The sequence below is a fragment of the Globicephala melas genome, chromosome 3 (assembly GCF_963455315.2).
Source record: "Globicephala melas chromosome 3, mGloMel1.2, whole genome shotgun sequence".
NCBI classification, from domain to species: domain Eukaryota; kingdom Metazoa; phylum Chordata; class Mammalia; order Artiodactyla; family Delphinidae; genus Globicephala; species Globicephala melas.
Genome location: NC_083316.1, coordinates 132,200,886 through 132,221,583, shown reverse-complemented (window position 1 = coordinate 132,221,583; position 20,698 = coordinate 132,200,886). Strand labels below are relative to the sequence as shown.

General features: G+C 43.3%; 1 protein-coding gene across 2 annotated transcripts in view; it reads left to right on the top strand.

Moving 5' to 3' along the window:
- Positions 1-3,689: 3,689 nt before the first annotated feature.
- TIMD4 (T cell immunoglobulin and mucin domain containing 4) overlaps positions 3,690-20,698 on the top strand; it is a 34,435-nt gene continuing 17,426 nt past the window's right edge. The window contains exons 1-5 of one of the 2 annotated variants that reach the window (XM_030834039.3): positions 3,690-3,766; positions 9,455-9,793; positions 11,960-12,265; positions 13,787-13,870; positions 15,175-15,255. In XM_030834039.3, the coding sequence (XP_030689899.2) occupies positions 3,709-3,766; positions 9,455-9,793; positions 11,960-12,265; positions 13,787-13,870; positions 15,175-15,255 (868 nt within the window). In that variant the 5' untranslated portion in view covers positions 3,690-3,708. Of the gene's footprint in view, positions 3,767-4,218; positions 4,346-9,454; positions 9,794-11,959; positions 12,266-13,786; positions 13,871-15,174; positions 15,256-20,698 lie in introns of those variants that run through there. The other variant, XM_070045100.1, reaches the window with a different exon arrangement.

The window sequence follows — 20,698 nt, the reverse complement described above, 5'->3', positions numbered from 1 at the left end:
TTCATTTCTAAAATAAACATATATGTACTTCTTTAATAATAAACTTTATATATTTTAGAACAGCCTTAGATTTATAGAAAAATTGTTTTGCTAATACAGAGAGTTCCCATATAACCAATACCTAGTTTTCCCTATTGTTAACATCTTCCATTAGTGTGGTGTATTTGTTACAATTAGTGAATGAACATTGATAATTATTATTAACCGAAGTCCAAAAGTTTCCTTAGTTTTTACCTAATGGCCTTTTTGTCTTCCAGGATCCCATTCAGGATACCACATTGCATTTAGTTTCCATGTCTCCATAGGCTCCTCTTAGCTGTAAGTTTTTTAGACCTTTCTTATTTTTGATGACCTTGAAGTTTTGAGAAAACACCTGCCAGATACTTTGTAGAACGCCCCTCAGTTGGGCTGTGTCTGCTGTTTTTCTCATAACTAGACTTAGGTTGTGGGTTCTTGGGAAGAGACTGCAGAGGTAAAGCGCTGTTTATCTCACATCTTGCATCCTATCAACATGACTTATCTCTGTTGACGATGATCTTGATTGCCTGCCCGAGGCAGTGTTTGCCAGGGTTCTCCACTGTTAAGTTAGCCTTTTTTTCTCCCTCTCCATACTGTATTTTTTTGGGAGAAAATCACTGTGTCCAGCCCACACTTGAGGAAGGGAGTTTTGCTTCACCTCCTTGAGGAGGGTGTATCTACATACATTACTTGGAATTCTTCTGTGAAGAAGATTTGTCTCTTCTCCCCCACATACGTATTGATTCAATTATGTATTGTATCAGTGTGGAGTCATAGATACCTTATCCACTTTGGGTTAGAAGCCAGTACTACTTTATTTATGTTGTTGTTAAGATTGTTCTAGCTCCGGTCATTAGGAACTCTTTCAGTTGTCTCCTTTGTCCCTTTAACAGCTTTAAATTGTAGATCGCCCCCCACCCCCCCACCCCACCCCCACCCCCCCGCCCCCCGTTCCCAGCACTTCCCTACTTCCTAGCACTGCAAGATGCTCCAGACAAATCTTAACTATTTCCTGCCTCAGTCCTAGAATCAGTCGTTTTCCCAAGGAGCTGTAGTTCCTTTTGTTGGAGTGTTGGAAGCTAAGATCTGAGTGCTAGGTGTGCTCAGTATGTGCATTTTAAAAAATAAATGTATTGTAAATAACAAATAAATTCTTCTAAGTTTTTTAAAACAATCTAGTTATTTTTAAAAGCTTCTTACTAAAAATATAGTGAATTCCTTTCTTACTTCTTTCCATAAAATTCGAACCCCATGGGGTTTTCTTCAGCTTTTTACATCCATATTACTAATAATGGGCTTCTGCTGGTATTGTTTGATCAGTTTGGACATTCACTGTTGACCTCCTGTAATGGCAAATAGGGTTGGACTCTAGTGCCACCACCCTACTTTCTGTCTGCCCATCTTCCCAAGGAAGTCTTATTTCAATTTTGTGTTAAACCAGTAGCCAGAGTTCCTCTTATGATGATAGGACCAGCATTTTCCCCTGTGAGTTTTGAAAGCATTCCTGCATTATTTTCTAGCCTGGCTATTTAGAAGACCAGTGCAATTCTGATCCTAAATCTTTTCAAGGCAATATGTTTTTGCTTGTTTTCCCTCTGGAGGTTTTTAATATCTTCTCCTTATGCCTAATATTCTTATATTTCATGATAATATACTATTTCTGTGAGGATCTTTTTATTCATGAAGTTTAGCCTTTGATTGACCCTCCCAATCTGGAGACTCATGTTTTTGAGTTATGAGAATTTAGAAAAATATTTCTTTAATGATTTCCTCCTCTCAATTTTCTGTTTTAATATTCTGAAACACCCCTAGCTATTAGACTTCATAGATAGGTTATATTTTCTAGAAAATTTCCTTAACTTTATTTTTCAAATCTTCCATAAAATTTGGGGGTAAGTATAATCTTTTAAATTTCTAGGAGCTCTTTCTTTTTTCTCTGATTTTTCTTTTTTATAGTTTCTCTGTTTCCTTTTTTCTTGGAAGATACTAGTTTTGGGTTTTTTTGTTTGTTTGTTTGCTTGTTTTATTCTGCTCTTTCTGTTGTCTTTACATCTTTGTCATACAGAGAACTTTCCTGAAATGTCAAAATTCTTGGTTGTTTTTTCATATCTTAAAGTGACACCCTAAAAACTGATTAGCAGTGCTGCACGCATGACTGAGACTCATGTACTGGTGACTTTATTGAAGGGGGATTGGGTGATATTTTTGGGGGGCACCCAAATATCAGTATCTTTGAGTGTTTTATTTGGGCCGTCAGTTTATTGAGAGATTAAATCACCCAGTTTCCAGGGAATAGGGTGGGAAAAGGATTCACAGTTTAGTGAACATACAGTGGAAAGACTTTCTTTGAATGCCTCTATTTTCATCCCTTCCCCCCTGTTTTCTGGGTTCTCTGATTCCAGAGCCTCACCCAAGATTTGTATTTTCACTAATCCTTCAGTGTGAGAAATTTGAAGGTTTAAGGTTCATTTGGCTGGTGACAATCAAATGAAATTTTCTAAAACAATCTAGAACATCTGTGCATCCTTAAATTCCCTCTCTGGGGCTAGGTAGGAGTTGGCCACTGATATGCTTGGTCTCATGGTGCAATGCCATAAGCGTCACAGATCAAAGGAGGGTGTAGTGATTAAGATCACGGACTTTGGGATCAATCAGAAAGTCTTAGCTTAAGTTCTGTTTCTACAATATTTTTGCTGTGAATGTCATTTACTTAGCTCCCTTAAGCTTCAGTTTCCTCATCTGTTAAAATAGAAAAAAAATTTCTATTTCTTAGGGTGTGAGAATTCAATAATACAGCTCTATCATGTAGCAGAGTGCCTGGCATATAATTAAGCATTCAATAACTAATGATGATGATTTAGAAAACACATCTGGTTGGTGAGCATTGATTTGATTCCTCCTCTAAATGATTCTGTGGTTCTGGATATATTCTTGAATCCATAGCGTGCAGAAGGGCCATAAATATCATCTAGTTCAAGCCCTGAAATCTAGTTCATGAATTGTCTTGCGTGCTCCTCTCCTTCAAGTGGTTTCACTAACAAGTGGTAGAATTGGGCCCAGACCTTGAGCCTGTTTGTTACCTGAGCCTGTCTGGTAACTATCACCATATGCTTCCTCTAGTGAACGTCTTTCCTTGCCCAGTAAACTCTAATGGTGTTTTTGGCTTATGTGATAGTTGATGGCAGCCCTGCTTTTATTTCTGTATTATCAGGGCGAGGGGTACAGGGGCTGGGTGAGGGAGAACCCAGAATGGGAGCAGAGCCAAATTCCCATCTAACTTGCCTTTGGCTCAGCATGAGGAGTCTGTGTGTAAACCACTGCCAGAGGGGAGAGTTAACTGCATTTTATTGTAAGCTGCATGGTAGCCAGGAGGACAAGTGCACATACACACAAGCATAGATGCTCATGTATGTGTAGGAAATCCCCCTATATGAGTGGACAACGGAGTACACGCATGCCCACACCATCACTCCACATGTTTGCACACACACTAATGGGCAGGAGAAACGTGCTCAGCACATTTTATTATACATCCCAGATTGAGGAAGGCCATTCAGGAGGGGGAAAGGGAAGATTATGAGGCAAAACGAGAAATGAAACCTGAAGGTCCCGCCCTGTCAGCATTAACGGGAGTATAAGAAATGGAATTTGGACAGACGGACAGACTCCTGGGGCCTGCCAACAACCAAAATGTCCAAAGGGCCTCTGATTCTCTGGCTGGTGATTGAGCTCCAGCGGCTGTATCTGAGTAAGTGTTCTCAGACCTTCCATCCAGGAGTCCCTGGAGGCTTGGCACCTCCCGGATTTCCATGGCTGATCTATAAAGGTGAAGTCCATTTCATTCCTGCGTCCACTCAGCTTCTCTTGTTTGGAAGGTCTCTCCCTTTCTTTGTGACACAGGGTTTATCTTGAGACTGGTTTGGGAGTTTTAGGGCGGGGGGATTTATGTTCATACCAGGAATGGTAATTTAAGAAGAGACACAGAGATAAGGGGTCAGATAACATGGGGAAAAGAAATGTCCTTTGCAGGTTTTACTAGCACAATCAGAGCCAGGGGAATTTGTTCTGCTAAGACGCCTTATTATAATCCTTATTTTTCTCTTTATTTTTCGGAGTTTTTGTTTGCTTCTTGGTTTGTTTTATTTTGCTGGGGGTCAGGCGTCCAGGTGAGGTTTACCTTTTCTGCATATTGTTTCCAGGTTTCGGATGATGCAAATGTACACACACTAGGTGTGGACCAGTATAGACCTTCACATCCTGCTGCTATACAGGTGGAATGCTCTGGGCTGAGCTGAAGTTGCATCTTGATCATTAACTTTTGACACTGGTGACTATGGCCCTTCCATGGAAGAAATGAGGGACTTGGAAAAGACCAGTTTTAACAATCCATGATTCTAGAACTAGACAATATCTAATGTCCCTTGCAGTTTTAACACTTCATAGTTTCTGCACATGAATCTTTCAAATGTGCTGTGTGAGAAAACACCATTCCACGAAAAACAAGCCTTTGTCATACTGTTCTTTGTGCCTTTCTTTCCTCTAGAACTCCATACACCCTCAGGTCTCCACCTAAGTCAAGCTTTTCCTGACTACCCATAGCCTCCAAACTGCTTTAAGTGTTTCTGCTGTGAGTTCCTGTCCTCCCTGGAGTCCCGCCATTAGAGAACTTGTCGCCCTGTAGTAGTTGCTCATTTAACTGTCTCTCTCCCCAGATACCCTGTGGGAGTTAGTGGAATGAAAGCAGTTCCTTTCCCTTTCTTTATCATTGTTTTTGCTTGGTCTTTACCTTGTCCTGGGACCTGGAGGTGTGGAGGGTTTGGTGATGCTGAAAGTTGCTCTGGCCACCTTTCCGGCTACTGGCTGGACACTGACTGAGTGGGCTTCTCCAACCCTACTTGAAGAAGGCAGCACCTGGTGGATGATCTGTTTGTTTTTCATTTGTGCCTTTTCTAAAATGACCACTTTAGAAGGCAGTGACTGCTCAGACTCATTGGTGATCAGAAATGAATGTGCTCTTAAAAGATGCCAGATCAAACCCTTCACTCTGTAGATGATGAAATTGAGACCCAGACTGGAGAAAGGCCTTGTTCAAGGTCACCAGCTAGAGGAGGAACCAAGCTGGCACCAGAACCTAGGTTGTACCCACCATCCTGGGTAATTCCCCAAAAGAGAAATTGATTTAGTACCAATCAATAATTTTGCAGATAATTCAGATAATTTTGCAGCTGGAAAGAAAGTTTCTTATCATATCTCTAAGATCAGAAATGCTTGGTTATTTGTACTAATAATTTATTAATTTCATGTGGCATTTAATACTCTATCTCTTGTGAACTTGAGAACTATTTCTTTTTTTTTTTTTTTCAGTACGCGGGCCTCTCACTGTTGTGGCCTCTCCCGTTGCGGAGCACAGGCTCCGGACGCGCACGCTCAGTGGCCATGGCTCACGGGCCCAGCCGCTCCGCGGCATGTGGGATCCTCCCGGACTGGGACATGAACCCACGTCCCCTGCATCGGCAGGTGGACTCTCAACCACTGCGCCACCAGGGAAGCCCTTGAGAACTATTTCTGAGGCGAGCATTATCTTCCCCCTTTGCCTTATGAGGATAATGAGGTCAGGATTAGTGTGGTTTTCCTCCAAAGAACACAAAAGCAGTAACTAGCGGAATAAAGTTCTCAATGTAAGCCTGATGGGTGTTTTTCTGCCACACCTGCTTCCTCTTTTTAACATTAATTTTTAATCCAATGAGTAATACAGAGACACCCTTGGTGGGACAATTAAAATGTTATAAAGTTAGATCCCTTTTGACTACTGCCCTCAACCCCAGTCCCTTTCCTCTGATCATGGAGCCGCTGACACAATGAGTTGGGTGTATGTCCCACCAGCCACTTTTCTCTACGTTTACTTTACGTGTCTGTGCCCACAAAACCTGCCAACTGGTTTATTTATTTTTTAAAATGGTTTTGTATTTTATGTGTCATTTTGAAATTTCTCCTTTTCGTACGTTGATAAGGCTTGGAGTTTTCATGCCGATGGATATACATCTGTCTAATTCTATTAATCGTGTACATTGTGGTTCCACGGAAGGACTGTGCCATAGGTTAGCCACTCCCCATACGCACACTGTTCATTTCATTCACACACATATGACACTGCAGTAAACATTTGCAAATAGGCTTCCTTGTGCACCTGTGCTTTTCTAGAGCCAATAACAAACCATAAAATTGCCCAGGCTTAGCGAGGTCACTTGCATGTTGAGTATTAACCGAAACTGCCGAATTTCCCCAGAGTGTGGCTGTACCAATTCACACCCCATTTCACTCCAGTTTACTCCAGTAGGCTAAGTCATTTCCCAGCTCCCAGTCTAGCCAACACTTCATATCATCAGCATTCTAACTTTTTGCAAGTCTAATAGTTGAAGTTTACTGATCACTCATATTTCCTTGTCTATGAATTGCCTGTTTTGTCCTTTGCCAGTTTTTCTTTTTTTTTTTATTGGAGTATACTTGCTTTACAATGCTGTGTTAGTTTCTGCTTTATAACAAAGTGAATCAGTTATACATATATATATATCCCCATATCTCTTCCCTCTTGAGTCGCCTTCCCTCCCACCCTTCTAGCTGGTCACAAAGCACCGAGCTGATCTCCCTGTGCTATGTGACTGCTTCCCACTAGCTATACATTTTACGTTTGGTAGTGTATATATGTCCATGCCACTCTCTCGCTTGGTCACAGCTTACCCTTCCCCCTCCCCGTGTCCTCAAGTCCATTCTCTAGTAGGTCTGTGTCTTTATTCCTGTCTTGCCCCTAGGTTCTTCGTAACCATTTCTTTTTTTTTTTTTTAGATTCCATATATATGTGTTAGCATACGGTATTTGTCTTTCTGACTTACTTCACTCTGTATGACAGTCTCTAGGTCCATCCACCTCACTACAAATAACTCAGTTTCGTTCCTTTTTATGGCTGAGTAATATTCCATTGTATATATGTGCCACATCTTCTTTATCCATTCATCTGTTGATGGACACTTAGGTTGCTTCCATGTCCTGGCTATTGTAAATAGAGCTGCAAAGAACATTGTGGTACATGACTGTTTTTGAATTATGGTTTTCTCAGGATATATGCCCAGTAGTGGGATTGCTGGGTCGTATGGTAGTTCTATTTTTAGTTTTTTAAGGGACCTCCCTACTGTTCTCCATAGTGGCTGTACCAATGTACATTCCCACCAACAGTGTATGAGGGTTGCCTTTTCTCCACACCCCCTCCAGCATTTATTGTTTGTAATGATGGCCATTCTGACCGATGTGAGACGATATCGCATTGTAGTTTTGATTTGCATTTCTCTAATGATTAATGATGTTGAGCATCCTTTCATCTGTTTGTTGCCTTTGCCAGTTTTTCTATCTAGTCTTTCCTTATTGAGTAGTAGGATGCCTCTTTCTATACTGCGATACTTGGGATAATAAACTGTTGGATCTCCAGTAGAAATAATTCTGTCCCACATTTTTTATTAATTTACCAAATATTCATAGGAACAAGCTCATATTTAGAAGCCATTGGTTTTTGGTGCATGTGTTCTGCATTGCTATCACAGCTGAGGTTGAAGACAATTTTATTTTTTTCCCTGGCTTCATGGGAGGCTAAATGGGCTTCCACAGCATGTACAACCTGTGAAACATCTCCATTGTGGCAAAGTAAAGAGACGATGAGTTTAGGGAAGGCTCCAGGCGGGTCTGAATTTGGAATGACCTTTCATCATGAGAGCAAACTTTGCAAAACCCAGCAAGTACCTCATCTGGCTTACTACCTGGGCAACTACTAGGGCTCAAGCTCACCTTCTCCCAGAGAAGGATAGCTGGAAGTTGCTGCCGCCTAGGGTCAGGGAGGAATACGGTGCTACTGGCCATGTCTTACACAACTTAGCCAACGGGGTTAACAGAGTTAGCGAACGGAGAGTCTTACAGGAGGGTACCTTGAAGAAAACCATGAGCAAAGAGATATGGGGATATATGTATATGTATAGCTGATTCACTTTGTTATACAGCAGAAACTAACACACCATTGTAAAGCAATTATACTCCAATAAAGATGTTAAAATAATTTAAAAACTATAAAAGGGATCTAGGTACTCAAGAAGGAGCAGGATGTCATCCTGACACTGGAGCTATAGCCTGCCTGGCTCTCCTGTCAATAGCATGGTTTGATTGAGAACAATCACTGATGCTCAATTAAATCAGAGGGCTTAACATTTGCAGCAGTGAAAAACTTTCACGGACTCTCAGAGATGGAAGTTATCTTAGAAGAGGCTGTGCAGTGGTCCTCAAACAGAGTGGGTGGTCAGTGACATCAGAACGACCTGGAGGCCTCGGTTATGTACATTTCCATGGGCCTTGGCCTCTAAGATTCTGACTCAGGGTTGGGTAAGAAAATAGGTATTTTTAGCGAGCTCCCCAGGCCATGCTGATGAGCAGCTGAAGTTGGGAAACACAGATACTTCATTTTAAAAATGGTGCTATGTTCTATTTCATATAGCTAACATGGTCAACCTAATCACCAGCATCTTTATGTCACAGCTGCCATTCCAAAGAATTCCTGTGATTCCTTTCCAGTTCTAACATTAAAAAAAAAAAAATCCACAAACTCCACCTAAGTTCACGTTCTCTAACAACAAACAAATGGTCCAGAGCAATTAATTTCTACCTCCAGTACTAAAAGGAGAAGAGGACAATGGGATATAGTTCAACAGCCTGTCTCCCTGCCATAGCAACACTCTGGGGTGGAAGACAGACAGAGACCCATTTGAGGCATTCAAGTCAGTAGGAGGTGATCACTGCCTATTAAGATACACTGGGTAGAGTGCAGTTTTGGACCTGTTTATATGAGTTAGTGGAATTGGATTAAAGGGTCAGGATTTTCCATGGAGAATTTATTGTTTTATTGAATGGTACTTAAGGTCAGAGTTTTTTTTAGTTGTTTGTTTGTTTTGCGTTACGCGGGCCTCTCACTGTTGTGGCCTCTCCCGTTGCGGAGCACAGGCTCCGGGCGCGCAGGCTCAGCGGCCATGGCTCACGGGCCCAGCCGCTCCGCGGCACGTGGGATCTTCCCGGACCGGGGCACAAACCCGCGTCCCCTGCATTGGCAGGCGGACTCTCAACCACTGCGCCACCAGAGAAGCGCTGGTCAGGGTTTTTTTAATCAGCAAATCTGCTGTGGAGATGTGAGCAGACTCAGGCGGTCAGCTGTTTCCACTTGAGGGATGGCGGGGTGTGGAGTTAGGAGCTTAGCAGCAGCTAAGGGCAGGCCAGAATTTGGGCTAAAGAAATATATACACTACGACCCTCTTCATCTTCCTGGAAGTATCTATCTGCACAATCCCTGTAGAGCATATTTGAGAGATTTCAGTACCTTACAGCCTAGTTTTCTCATCTTTCCTCGCAGCTCCAGCTGTATCAGAGAGTGTCGTGAGAGCGTTTTGGGGTCAGTCGGTGACTTTGCCCTGTACATACTCATCCTGGTCTCCTAAGAGCAACGGCATGTGCTGGGGCAAAGGCCAGTGTCCCAACTCCAAATGCAATGATGAGCTTCTCTACACCGATGGGAGAAGGGTGGTCTCGAGGAAGTTGCCAAAATACCAACTTCTGGGGAATATCTGGAGAGGGGATGTCTCCTTGACCATCTTCAACACCAACGAAGGTGACAGTGGTGTGTACTGCTGCCGCATAGAGGTGCCTGGCTGGTTCAACGATGTGAAGAGGAACATCCGCCTGGAGCTGAGAGGTGAGCACACAGGGGCTGTGTCTGGGGATGGAGAGATTCACGAGTCATGGGTCATAGAGTCAGTGCATGGTGGTGGAGAGGCCGGAGCTGCTTAAGCAATGGGTGGGCAGATTACATCTGAGACATGTTGATGACCAGAGGAGCCACAGCCTGGAGCAGACGCCTGTGGGAGCCAAAAATCCCACAGAAATGAGGGAGGGGTAGAGGGTGGGGGGTAGGGAACCAGTGAAATTCAGGGTCACTCTGAAGAGGGCAGCTGCTGCTTCTCTAGGGAATTGCAGAAATTTGGGCCCAGTGCTTTCAGATCTCCCACTTATCATGTGAAGTATATTGACTTTTGCCTGTTGGCAAAGATTTCACAATTTTAAAAGATATTGGATGAATGAGATAAAATGTGTGGTTCGTGGATCAGCTTCAGTCCATAAGCCCAACTTCCAGCAGAGGGGAAAGGGCAGGGGATTTGGAGATAGTCACAGCAGTTTTCAGGTGATGGTTCCTTCTGTTACCATCAGTTGCTTTTGATGACATTTGAAATATGGTGGAACTCGTAACGATTTGAGCTGCATGGAGTGCAGCCTGTGGTTGAATTATGTGAACAATAGCCACTGCTGGTCTGGAAAGGAGCCTCTCGAATTCAGCCCTGTGTTCAGCCTGCACCGAGGACGGAGGATTCTTGGGCTCTGTTCCTAACTGGACTGGCGTCTATGGAGGCAGGTTCTGGCTAGCCGTGCAAGTCATAAGCTTCTCCGATGACTCTCATGTGCTCTGAAATTGAGAACAACTGACGGGGATGCTTCTAATTAGAGAACTTTCACAAGCATATATGCAAGTATACTTTTTATATACTGAATATATATATCTAGTATATTTTTCTCAACTCTGTGAGATAGAGGTATCATTAGGATTTGTTGAAGTTAAAGGATGCCAATCCAAGTCTTTGCTTTGCAAGCCTGATATAACCAGCTCTTACTCTATAAAATATTGGTTGACATCAGCACTCTATGAGGACATTTCTAAGTTCACTTGAAACTAATAATGTCTTTCTGGTTAGAGTTAGTGGAAAGTTGGCATATTTAAGAGAGGGTGGTATCTGTAGAATAACTGTTGCTAATGAACTCAGATTCAGATGTTTAGGGGGTGAGTGGTTTGGGCATGAACCAATCTTTAATATCTGAGAGATTACATTTTCACCCTATGTTACACTCTTTGGACTCGCTCTTTTTAGATTTTAATTTTTATTGTAGAAAGAACACCTAGCATGATTTCTACCCTCTTCATGAATTTTCAAGTGTACAATGTACTATTGTTAACTATGGGTATAATGTGTGCAGCAAATTTCTAGAGCTTATTCATCTTGCTTGACTGAAATGTTACGTTTGGGCTCACTTTTGGTGGGATCATTCATTTACTCATTCATGCATGTTTTTGGAACACCTATTATGTACCAGACACTGTGGTAGGTATTAGATTTGTAGCAGAGAACAAAATAAATACCAGCCATTCCCTCGTGGAGCTTACAGTGTACTAGGAGAAACAGACATTCCATAACAATCAACAGATAAATGTGTAGTTAGGAAATGCAACAAATGCTATGAAGGTCAAGTATGAGTGTGCAAAAAATGTCGAATGCGGATGACCTCCTTGCAGAAGCGTCCTTTTAGCTGAGACATGAGAGTTAAGGAGGAGTCCATCTAAGGAAGAGAGAGTCTAGGAAGCAGTAGGTACAAAGTCCCTCAGATGGATGGTCACTAATACTGTGGAAGAACTGAAGAAAGGCCAGTGGGCTGGGGAAAAGTGAGGAGAATAGAGTGGAGGCCCGAGATGGGAAAGAAAGAGCAGATCAGGTGGGGCCCTGAGGGTGAGGTTGGAGGTTGGGTCTTCATCTTAAGGGCATGGAGAATCCAGTAAAGAAGTGTAGGTAGGGGACTGACATAATTAGATTTGTCATTTTCAAAGATTACTCTGGCCAGTGTGTGAAGAACAGGTTGGAAAGGCCAGGGCTAGAGTTAAGACACCCAGTTTTCATGGGCATTTTAGTGGTCCAGGCTCGTGGGCCGGGTGAGGCAGCAGAAAGGCAGAGAAATGGACGGATGCCGGCTACATCTGTAGGGTTTCTGTCTTCCTCTGTCTCCACTTGGCACCAGACGTATCTTCTATTGGGTACAGGTCCCACAACCACGCGCTCAACAACCACCCATCGCTCAACAACCACCCATCGCCCAACCACCGCCGCCACCACTGCCATGACGACAACCACAGCTGTGCTTCCAACAACCACAGCTGTGCTTCCAACAACCACAGTCGTGCCTACACCTGACCTGCCAGCCACACCACCGCTTCAGATGAGAACCGCTGCTGCACTCACCACGACGGCAGCCACATGCCCTCTGACAACACGGGAGTCCCTTCGTGAGGAAGACACGATACTTCTGACCCTTGAGCCTTCCACAGAAGGGCCCATCCTCCCTGCAGGTGCCTGGTTCAACGGGCCATTCTTTCCCTTCTTCTGGTCAGATGTACCTTGGATCCCTTGGAAGAGGGTTCTCCTGCTGAATGGGGCAGCCCAGCAACTTACTCTTAGGTCTATGTGTGTGTGTGTCTGTGTATGAGTTTGCCAGGGCTGTCATAACAAATTCCACAGACTGGGTTGCTTAAACAACAAAAGTTTACTTTCTCACAATTCCGGAGGCTAGAAGTCTGAGATCAAGGTATCAGCAGGGTTGGTTTCTTCTGAGGCCTTTCTCCTTGACTTCTAGATGGCCGTCCTCTCCCTGTGTCCTCACATGGTCTTCCTCCTTTGTGTGTTTGTGTTCTAATGTCCTCTTTTTGTAAGAACACCAGTGATATTCTATCAGGGCCCATCCATGTAACATCATTTTTACCTTAATTACCACTTTAAAGGCACTATCTCCAAATACAGTCACATTCCAAGCTACTTGGGCTTAGGGCTTCAATGTATGAATTTTCAGGTAGGGCTGGGGCAGGGGTGGGAGGGGACCACACAATTCATCCCAAAACTCTGTGTGTGTGTATAGTTTCATTAAATTGTTTCTTTTCATTGTTTTATGATTTCCTTTTTTGTTGCTTTTTTTTTCCTTTGTGCTTTTGAAAAGTCAGCATTTTTGGTTCTCCAGTTGACCTCCCAGGAGTCTTGGGGACACTGTAAAGAACCAGGAAATGTGAACCTGGGTCAGACACCAGTTCCATCCTGCCGGGGCTTAAGTCCCTACTCAGGCATTAGAGATTGGCTGAGGAAAGGCCTCCAGATGCCTTAAAATATCCCGTGATGAACTGGTTCTACCTTTTCTTTCTTCCTTTCTTTCTTTTCTTTCTTTCTTTCTTTTTCTTTCTTTCTTTCTTTCTTTCTCTCTCTCTCTCTCTCTCCCTCTCTCTCTCCCTCTCTCCCTCCCTCCCTCCCTCCCTCCCTTCCTTCCTTCCTTTCTTTCTCTCTCTTTCTCTCTCTCTCTAGCTCCCTCCCTCCTTTCCTTCCTTCCTTCATCCTGAATCCTTCTTGATCCTACATCTTGGAACTCTCACTGAATTACTAGCTCCATTAATTATGGGGGCTTATCAAAGCTCCCACCACATTTCAACCTCTGATTCTGAGGTAAGAATATTAGAAAAGAATCATGAGATAGCTTGAAAGCTTAGGTGTTTCAGCTGCCTCAATAAGGCCTGGATTAATTTAAACAACTTTACAGTATCGAATTGGCTAATTCCATTATACTCTGTGTAGTCGCCTAAGGTCCATGAACCCTAAGCCAATTTTAATATGTAATTTTTTATTCCTCTGGTCTTTAAAATAATCATCTTAGAATTACTACGTTTACAGTTTTTCCCCTAGATTCTAAAAGTTACTTACAATCCTTGGAAGAAAAACTGAAAGAAACATAGAAAAGTACAAAGACAACTATAAAAATAGCCCCAAATCCCACCACTCAGCACAAACACCTATTTTTAGCTGCCTTTTACCAAACGTTTTTTCTCTTCCAGACTCAGAAACTGTCCTTCTCCCTAGGACCTCTCAGAGAAGCACTGAGGCGACTTCTGCAGACACTGCCTTACTCACATCCAAAGGTATGTGGCCGGGGTTCTCTCTTTTTCTTTCCTCACCGCTTAGACTGAGGGAAACACTGAATAGCGTGTCACCAAGTCAGATGACTAGAGATGACTGTTGGGTCCTGTGTGCCATGAAGTCCACCTGGGACAAATTGGTATCAATACCACATTTGTGGCTCATTCCTCCCTATGGATTTGAGAAAGTGAGAGAGACCCATTGACCTTGATTTGTTTGTGCAGTTCTCCACGGTAGCACATCTCTAGAATATCTGCCTTTCCACTCTAGGTTGGGTGGCGCTCGGCTATCTCATCCCCCAATTCCAAGCATACTGGTCTTCTGTGTTGAAACCCCGGAGGGTGTACTCACTTGACTCCTTGGCTGTTTATAGTGGAGGAAGAGTTCTTTCATTCATTTGTCCTTTCATCCATCCAGCCAGACTTCTTTAGGTATTTACTAGTGCCCAGGGGCAGAGAACACCCTGAAAATAATTCACAGCCTTGCAGGTGCTAGAGGGGCCTACCCGGGCTTGGTTATCAGTTGTACTCCTTTCCCCTGGGGGCCTCTGCCCTCCATTGTGTAGCTTCATGCATATAAAATTTGGACGAGTGCCTGGCCTGTTAGTAAGCGTGCAAAAGGTAGCTGTTACCTTAGTGGAGCTTATAATCAAGCAGAGGAAAACAGACATCTATGAGGTAAATAAATCAATGCTTGTGATAATAGAGTATAGGGGGGCCGTAACATAGAGTGGTTCATGTGTGCGTTCTGGTGTCACACTGCCTGGGTACAAATCGTGCCTCCTCTCTGCTGTGTGACTTTGGGAAAGTTCCTTAATCTCTCTGGGCCTTGGCTTCCTAACGGGTCAAATGGGAATAATGAAGCACTTACCCTGTGTCTCTTTCTGAGGATTAAGTGAGAGAATACAGGTAGATGACTTAGAACAGCGTCTGGAATGTACTAAATGCTCAGTAAACGTTAGCCCTTTTTTTTTTTTTTTTTTTTTGCTGTACGTGGACCTCTCACTGCTGTGGCCTCTCCCGCTGCGGAGCACAGGCTCCGGACTTGCAGGCTCAGCAGCCATGGCTCATGGGCCCAGCCGCTCCGCGGCATGTGGGATCTTCCCAGACAGGGCCACAAACCCATGTCCCCTGCATCAGCAGGCGGACTCTCAACCACTGCGCCACCAGGGAAGCCCAGCCCTTTTTTTTAATGACAGAAGTCAGTTTAGGGGAAGAGTGCCCCCCCACCCCACCACCTCCCCACAAAATAGGAAGACAGGCATCTACCTAAATTTGTTTTCTCCTTTCCTTTGTATATTTTCCAGGGTCTAAAAGTTGGGTTCTCCAGTCAACACGCCAGGCATTGATGCGGGAAGCGAGTGACTCGGTGGTTTCTCAGCCAGGAGGTAGGGGGGTTGTGCTCCTGTGAGTGGTTTGCCTTTGGACTTGGGAACAATCTGTCATCTGCCTGCTTGTCTTGGAAGTCTGCTCTTTTGATTGCACTGTGGTCACGTCCTACATCCTCCCACCAGCTAGGATGAAAGTGAAACTTGCTAAAAGCATCAGTGTTGGCTCCATCCCTTCTCTGCCTCATTTCTGAAAACCCTCTGTTGGGATCTGAAGCTAGGAATGCTAGTAGGAAAAGTAACCATTCATCTTTCAAAACATTACTAATTTATTTTAAATTATGCAAATAGTACACCAGTGTAGTTTTGTTAGGGATACATTTTTTAAAAGCTATTTATTTATTTATTTTTATTTATTTATTTGGTTGCTCTGGGTCTTAGGTGCAGCGGGTATACTCCTTAGTTGCAGCTCACCGGCTCCTTAGTTGTGGCATGCATGTAGGATCTAGTTCCATGACCAGGGATGGAACCCGGGCTCTCTGCATTGGGACCGTGGAGTCTTAACCACTGTGCCACCAGGGAAGTCCCTAGGGATACATTGTTTTTTAATATCACTGATATTAGTTGAAGATGATCATTCTTCAGATCTTTTTCTATTCCCTTATGAGTGGGTATAGATATAGAAATATACAGTTGTGTTTTGTGTGTGGATTTTTTTAAAAAATGCTATCCTATTGTGTGCAGCCTTCTGCATTTTTATTCACCTAACATTATACATTGGACCACTTTCTTTTTTGGTCCATGTTGATCTCCATTACTGTGTTAAATTGCTGTATAGTATTTTCTACTATGGGTACTTATAGTATCCATTCCGCATTGAGGGGCACTAAGGTTGTTCCAAAGCTTCACATCATACATATTCTGCAGTGAGGATCCTTATAGGTGTCTCCTTAGTGTTCATGCAAGCGTTTCTTTAGCTAGGGTGGTGACCAAGAAGGAGAAATACTAGGTTCAAAGAAATGTGTGCTTTTATTTTTTTATAACTTTATTTATATTTTATTTTTGGCTACGTTGGGTCTTCATTGCTGCACACGAGCTTTCTCTAGTTGCGGCGAGCAGGGGCTACTCTTTGTAGTGGTGCGCAGGCTTCTCACTGCGGTGGCTTCTCTGGTTGCAGAGTATGGGCTCTAGGCACGCAGGCTTCAGTAGTTGTGGCACATGTGCTCAGTATCTGTGGCTCGCGGGCTCTAGAGCGCAGGCTCAGTAGTTGTGGCACACGGGCTTAGTTGCTCCGTGGCATGTGGGATCTTCCCAGATCAGGGCTCGAACCCGTATCCCGTGCATTGGCAGGCGGATTCTTAACCACTGCGCCACCAGGGAAGTCTGAAATGTGTGCTTCTAAATTTTATAGCTATTACAAAATTGTCCTCTGGAAAGGCTGTGCTAATTTATCTTCCCACCCACAGAGTGTCTGCTTTCCCATATCCTCCCCACACTCGATATAACCATTTGTTTAATTTTTTTCAATCTCCCGAGAAGAAAATGTCATCTCATTCTTCTGTTGTTCCGATTAGCAGAGAGTTGGAGTGTCTTTCTCTATGTTTATTAGCCAGAAAACAGCCATCCTTTAACTCTGTGAAGGAGGCAATGTAACATCACTGACAAAGGCTCGGAAGATGGAATTGGAGGGTCCAGACAAGAGTGAGCGGAAGGGAGATAGGTTTTGAAGGAAGACTGTAAATCAAGATGAAATGCAAGGGTGATCTCATGTTGAAAAGCTTTGGTATGCACTAACTCACACAGTGGGAGGACGGGAAACCTGGACTGGATGTTGATAACAAGGTGCCAGTGATCCAAACCTTCTTTGTCCATGGGATGCGGTAGGGTGGGGGCCTATTTTCTGGCAGAAGAGAAGGCAGCAACTAGAAAAGTGACAAAGGATGGTCAACGAGTTTGCAAAATGTTTCATTTATTCCACTTAAATCTTGGACTATTTTACACTGAATACAAGGGAACAGAAGGTCATCTGATGTTTTACCGTCTTTTATAATATCCCTGATAATTTCATGTCACTTCTGCTTGATAAATCCTGGGAGAGAGAACACTTGTGCCCATACCCATAGGCGGCACTGCTGAAGAGGAGCTGGTTATAGGAAGGTCTGTCAGTCTCTGTGTAACATCTGTTCGTTGTGGAAGAAGCCAGGGTTTATTGAGCACATATCATGTGCTGGCATGGGGTCAACTATTCTCCTGGGCCACTTAGTTCAATCCCTCTTACCAGATGCTCCAATCTCTATTTGTCATAGCTTTTTCAAGCCCACACAGCTGTTGGGTGCCAGAGCCAGGAAGTCTAGCTCTGATTCCATACTCTTAGGTATTAGTTTATTTTGCCTTACCTTCCAGTCTGAAATAAAATATCATGTTCTTGTCATTTACCATCCTTTTTTTCCATCGGTTTTTGTAATGAAACATTTATAATACATACTGAGGATTTAGCTAGGTGTTAGGTGCTGTATAAGGGTTTTAACTTGTATTGTTTTATTTAAATCTAACAATGACCTTCTAGCCAGGTATAGGTATTATCCCCATTTTACAGATAAAGAAATGGAGGGTCAGGGAGTTTATTATAGAAGCTAACACCTACTGAGGTCTGTCTTTGTTTCAACGCTCTGCATTTTACATGCATTACCTCATTTGATTTTTCACAAAATCCTATGAGACAGATACCATTATCACCTCCATTTTAGAGTCCATGAATGTTATATATCTTGTCTGGTAGATGATGGACCTGGGCTTAACCCTTCTCTGCTCAACTCTGATGCCATTCTGACCCCATGGTAGGCTGCCCCCGCCCTATCTACCCTCTGGAAGCACTTAGAGAATAAAACTACTTCTTCATTTGCATAAAAATGCTTTCAACCCATTTCAGAGAACCTACATGCTTCTGTGGGCTTTTTCTTACCTTGGCTAAATATTCCCAATTCCTTCCTCATGTCTTCATGTAATTTTTGGATGGCCAGGCTGCCATGGTTGAGGGCTGCTTTAAATTGTTCAGGTGGATCTTGCTACAATTATTATTCCCTAAAATTAGCATTACCTGGAATGGCAATTCTTTACTTCCTCTCTTTGGCTGCCTGGAACAGAGTTCAGAGATGTGGAGTGATTTGCCCAAGATCACACAACACAGCAGTGCAGAGAGAGAGGTGGGATCACACCCAGTTTCCAGGGGTATTATTAAAATGTGTACATGGACTCCTAAATGGAGTTGTCTGTGGATGAACTTGGCAGGGGGACAAGAACCCCCCTGAAATTATATATATATAGTTGTGTTTGTATATGTACACACACATTTTCCTGGGGAAAAAAGTATAGAACTTTTATTAGATTCTCCAAGAATTCTGCAAAGCTCCAAATGATTAGGAACCATAATTCAAACAAACAACAATAACAATAAAAATTCTCATAGGTTTCTTCCCCCCAGCTAAAGGCAGCCTGTTAGGGGAATACGAACTCTTACGCCTCTAGGTAGCTGGGAACTCAAATCAGTCCCTCTAGCCTGAGGATTAATTTCATTTCTTGCTTGGCCACAGGAATGTGTGAAATGGTCCCAAATTGCTCCATAGTGACCCAACATCTCTATTGGGTAAGGACTCTGAAGCTAAGGTGAGGAGACCCACATCACCATGTCATTTCCTAAATAAAATCGGGTGGCTTGGGATTAAATCCTCTGCAGATTATGCCTCAGCCTCACTTTTAGTGCCTCAGTAACATCCCAAATCCTTTTTTTCTAGTCCTTTCTCCTCACATTCTTCTCGGGAGCCTGAGGTGGGGGTTAAAACACCTCATTTGGGGAATGTGAAGGCTCAGGGTTATATACCAGCTCTAATGTTTTATGCTTTATTTTTTTCTTTTAGAATATCAGGTTCTTGTTCTAGGCTTTTTGAAATCTCAGTTTCCTCAAAATGTACAATGGAGATAATGGTACATGGTTCATAGGGCTGTTAAGTGAGGAAATGCATGAGAAAAATGTCTGGTCCATAATTACTGGCTAGTAAATGACAGTCCTCGTGATGGATTCTGATCCCCTCTGCTCACTGGATCTCTGCTGATCTTCCTACTCACACATCTTCATTCTCTGGCCAGGCCAGCTGGGGAGCAAGAGGCCACATCTACCAGCTCCCAGCTGACTCACTTCCTTCCAAATACAGAGACACTTTTTTTTTCCCTGATTTCAAAACATATTAAAGAGCTACAGTAATCAAAACAGTATGGTGCTGGCGCAAAGACAGACATACAGACCAATGAATACAGTAGAGAATAAACCCTCACATACACGGCAGAGACACTTTTTGGTTTTATGATTTTTTAACTGCTAATTGCACCAGGAAAACAGCTGATGAGTGACAAAATTGCAAACTTGGGGAAGTGACGAAAGCTTTTTAAAAAATCTCATGGCAGTCATTCTCGACTCACTATTAAAATAAATCTGATTCTGAAAGCTTTTCACTGGCTGCTTATTACATGGCTCTATGGAACTCTCAGTTATGGGTTTTGTTCCTCTGGTGGACATCTTTAATCTTCTGATGCCTCTCAGTTGTTTTGTCCTTCTCACATCACTCAATCTAGGGAGGCTTCACTCTATAATTTAGGCTCAGAAATCAAGTTTTGCTTGAAAAAGAGCTGTGGTCGAGTTTGCCATGCAAGGGCTTCCTGATTTGTATTATTTATTTGATTAGACACCTCCAAGTATGTATCTCCTGCTCTGGTGCCCTCTTCTGCTTTGAAGGTGTTTGGTCTGCAGACATCATCTGAAGAAGCCCTAGTTAGGGTGTCAAATCCTCACCTCCACTCTGTGGCTGCCTAGAAATAGAGTTCAGAGATGTGGAATGACTTTCCTGAGATCACACAGTGAGGCAGAGGGAAAGCTGAGACTCTTACCCAGGTTTCAGAGGTTTGAAATTTGGGCCCACGAACTCCTCGGGAGGTGTTGTCAGTGGAAAACAGATGGGAAATTGAGGCCCAGCAAAGGCCAGTGAGTTGAGAGAGGGCTTGCAGTGATAGGGAGGCTGCTGAGACCAGAGGCCAGTTCTCCTGATCCCACGTACAGTTAACCTTTGTCCCAAGACTGGCAGCCACTATCTCTCAACAGAGCTTCCCTGAGGGCAGATTTTCCTATTTGCTCCTCAAGTATTAGGATTCACTTTTTCTCAGCCCCCAGGTAGATCATTATACTCATCAACAGTATGAAGTCCAAGCTGTGAAATAATTTCAAATTTAATGCCCCCAAATATGCATGAGGGCTTGGCTGTCAACCCAGGAAAACTGGGAAAAAATGAACATTCCTCTGGCAATAGTCCTAATTTCCTTTTCTGAGATTCTTACAGTAGTGTTTTCTCCATCCCAGGGTTGGATGGTGGGGGAGTGGGGATGGGGTGCTTTTAGGAGTTCTTGTTCTCTTACTGTATCTTTCTGTTTTACAAAACCAGCCCAAGCTTCATGGTCC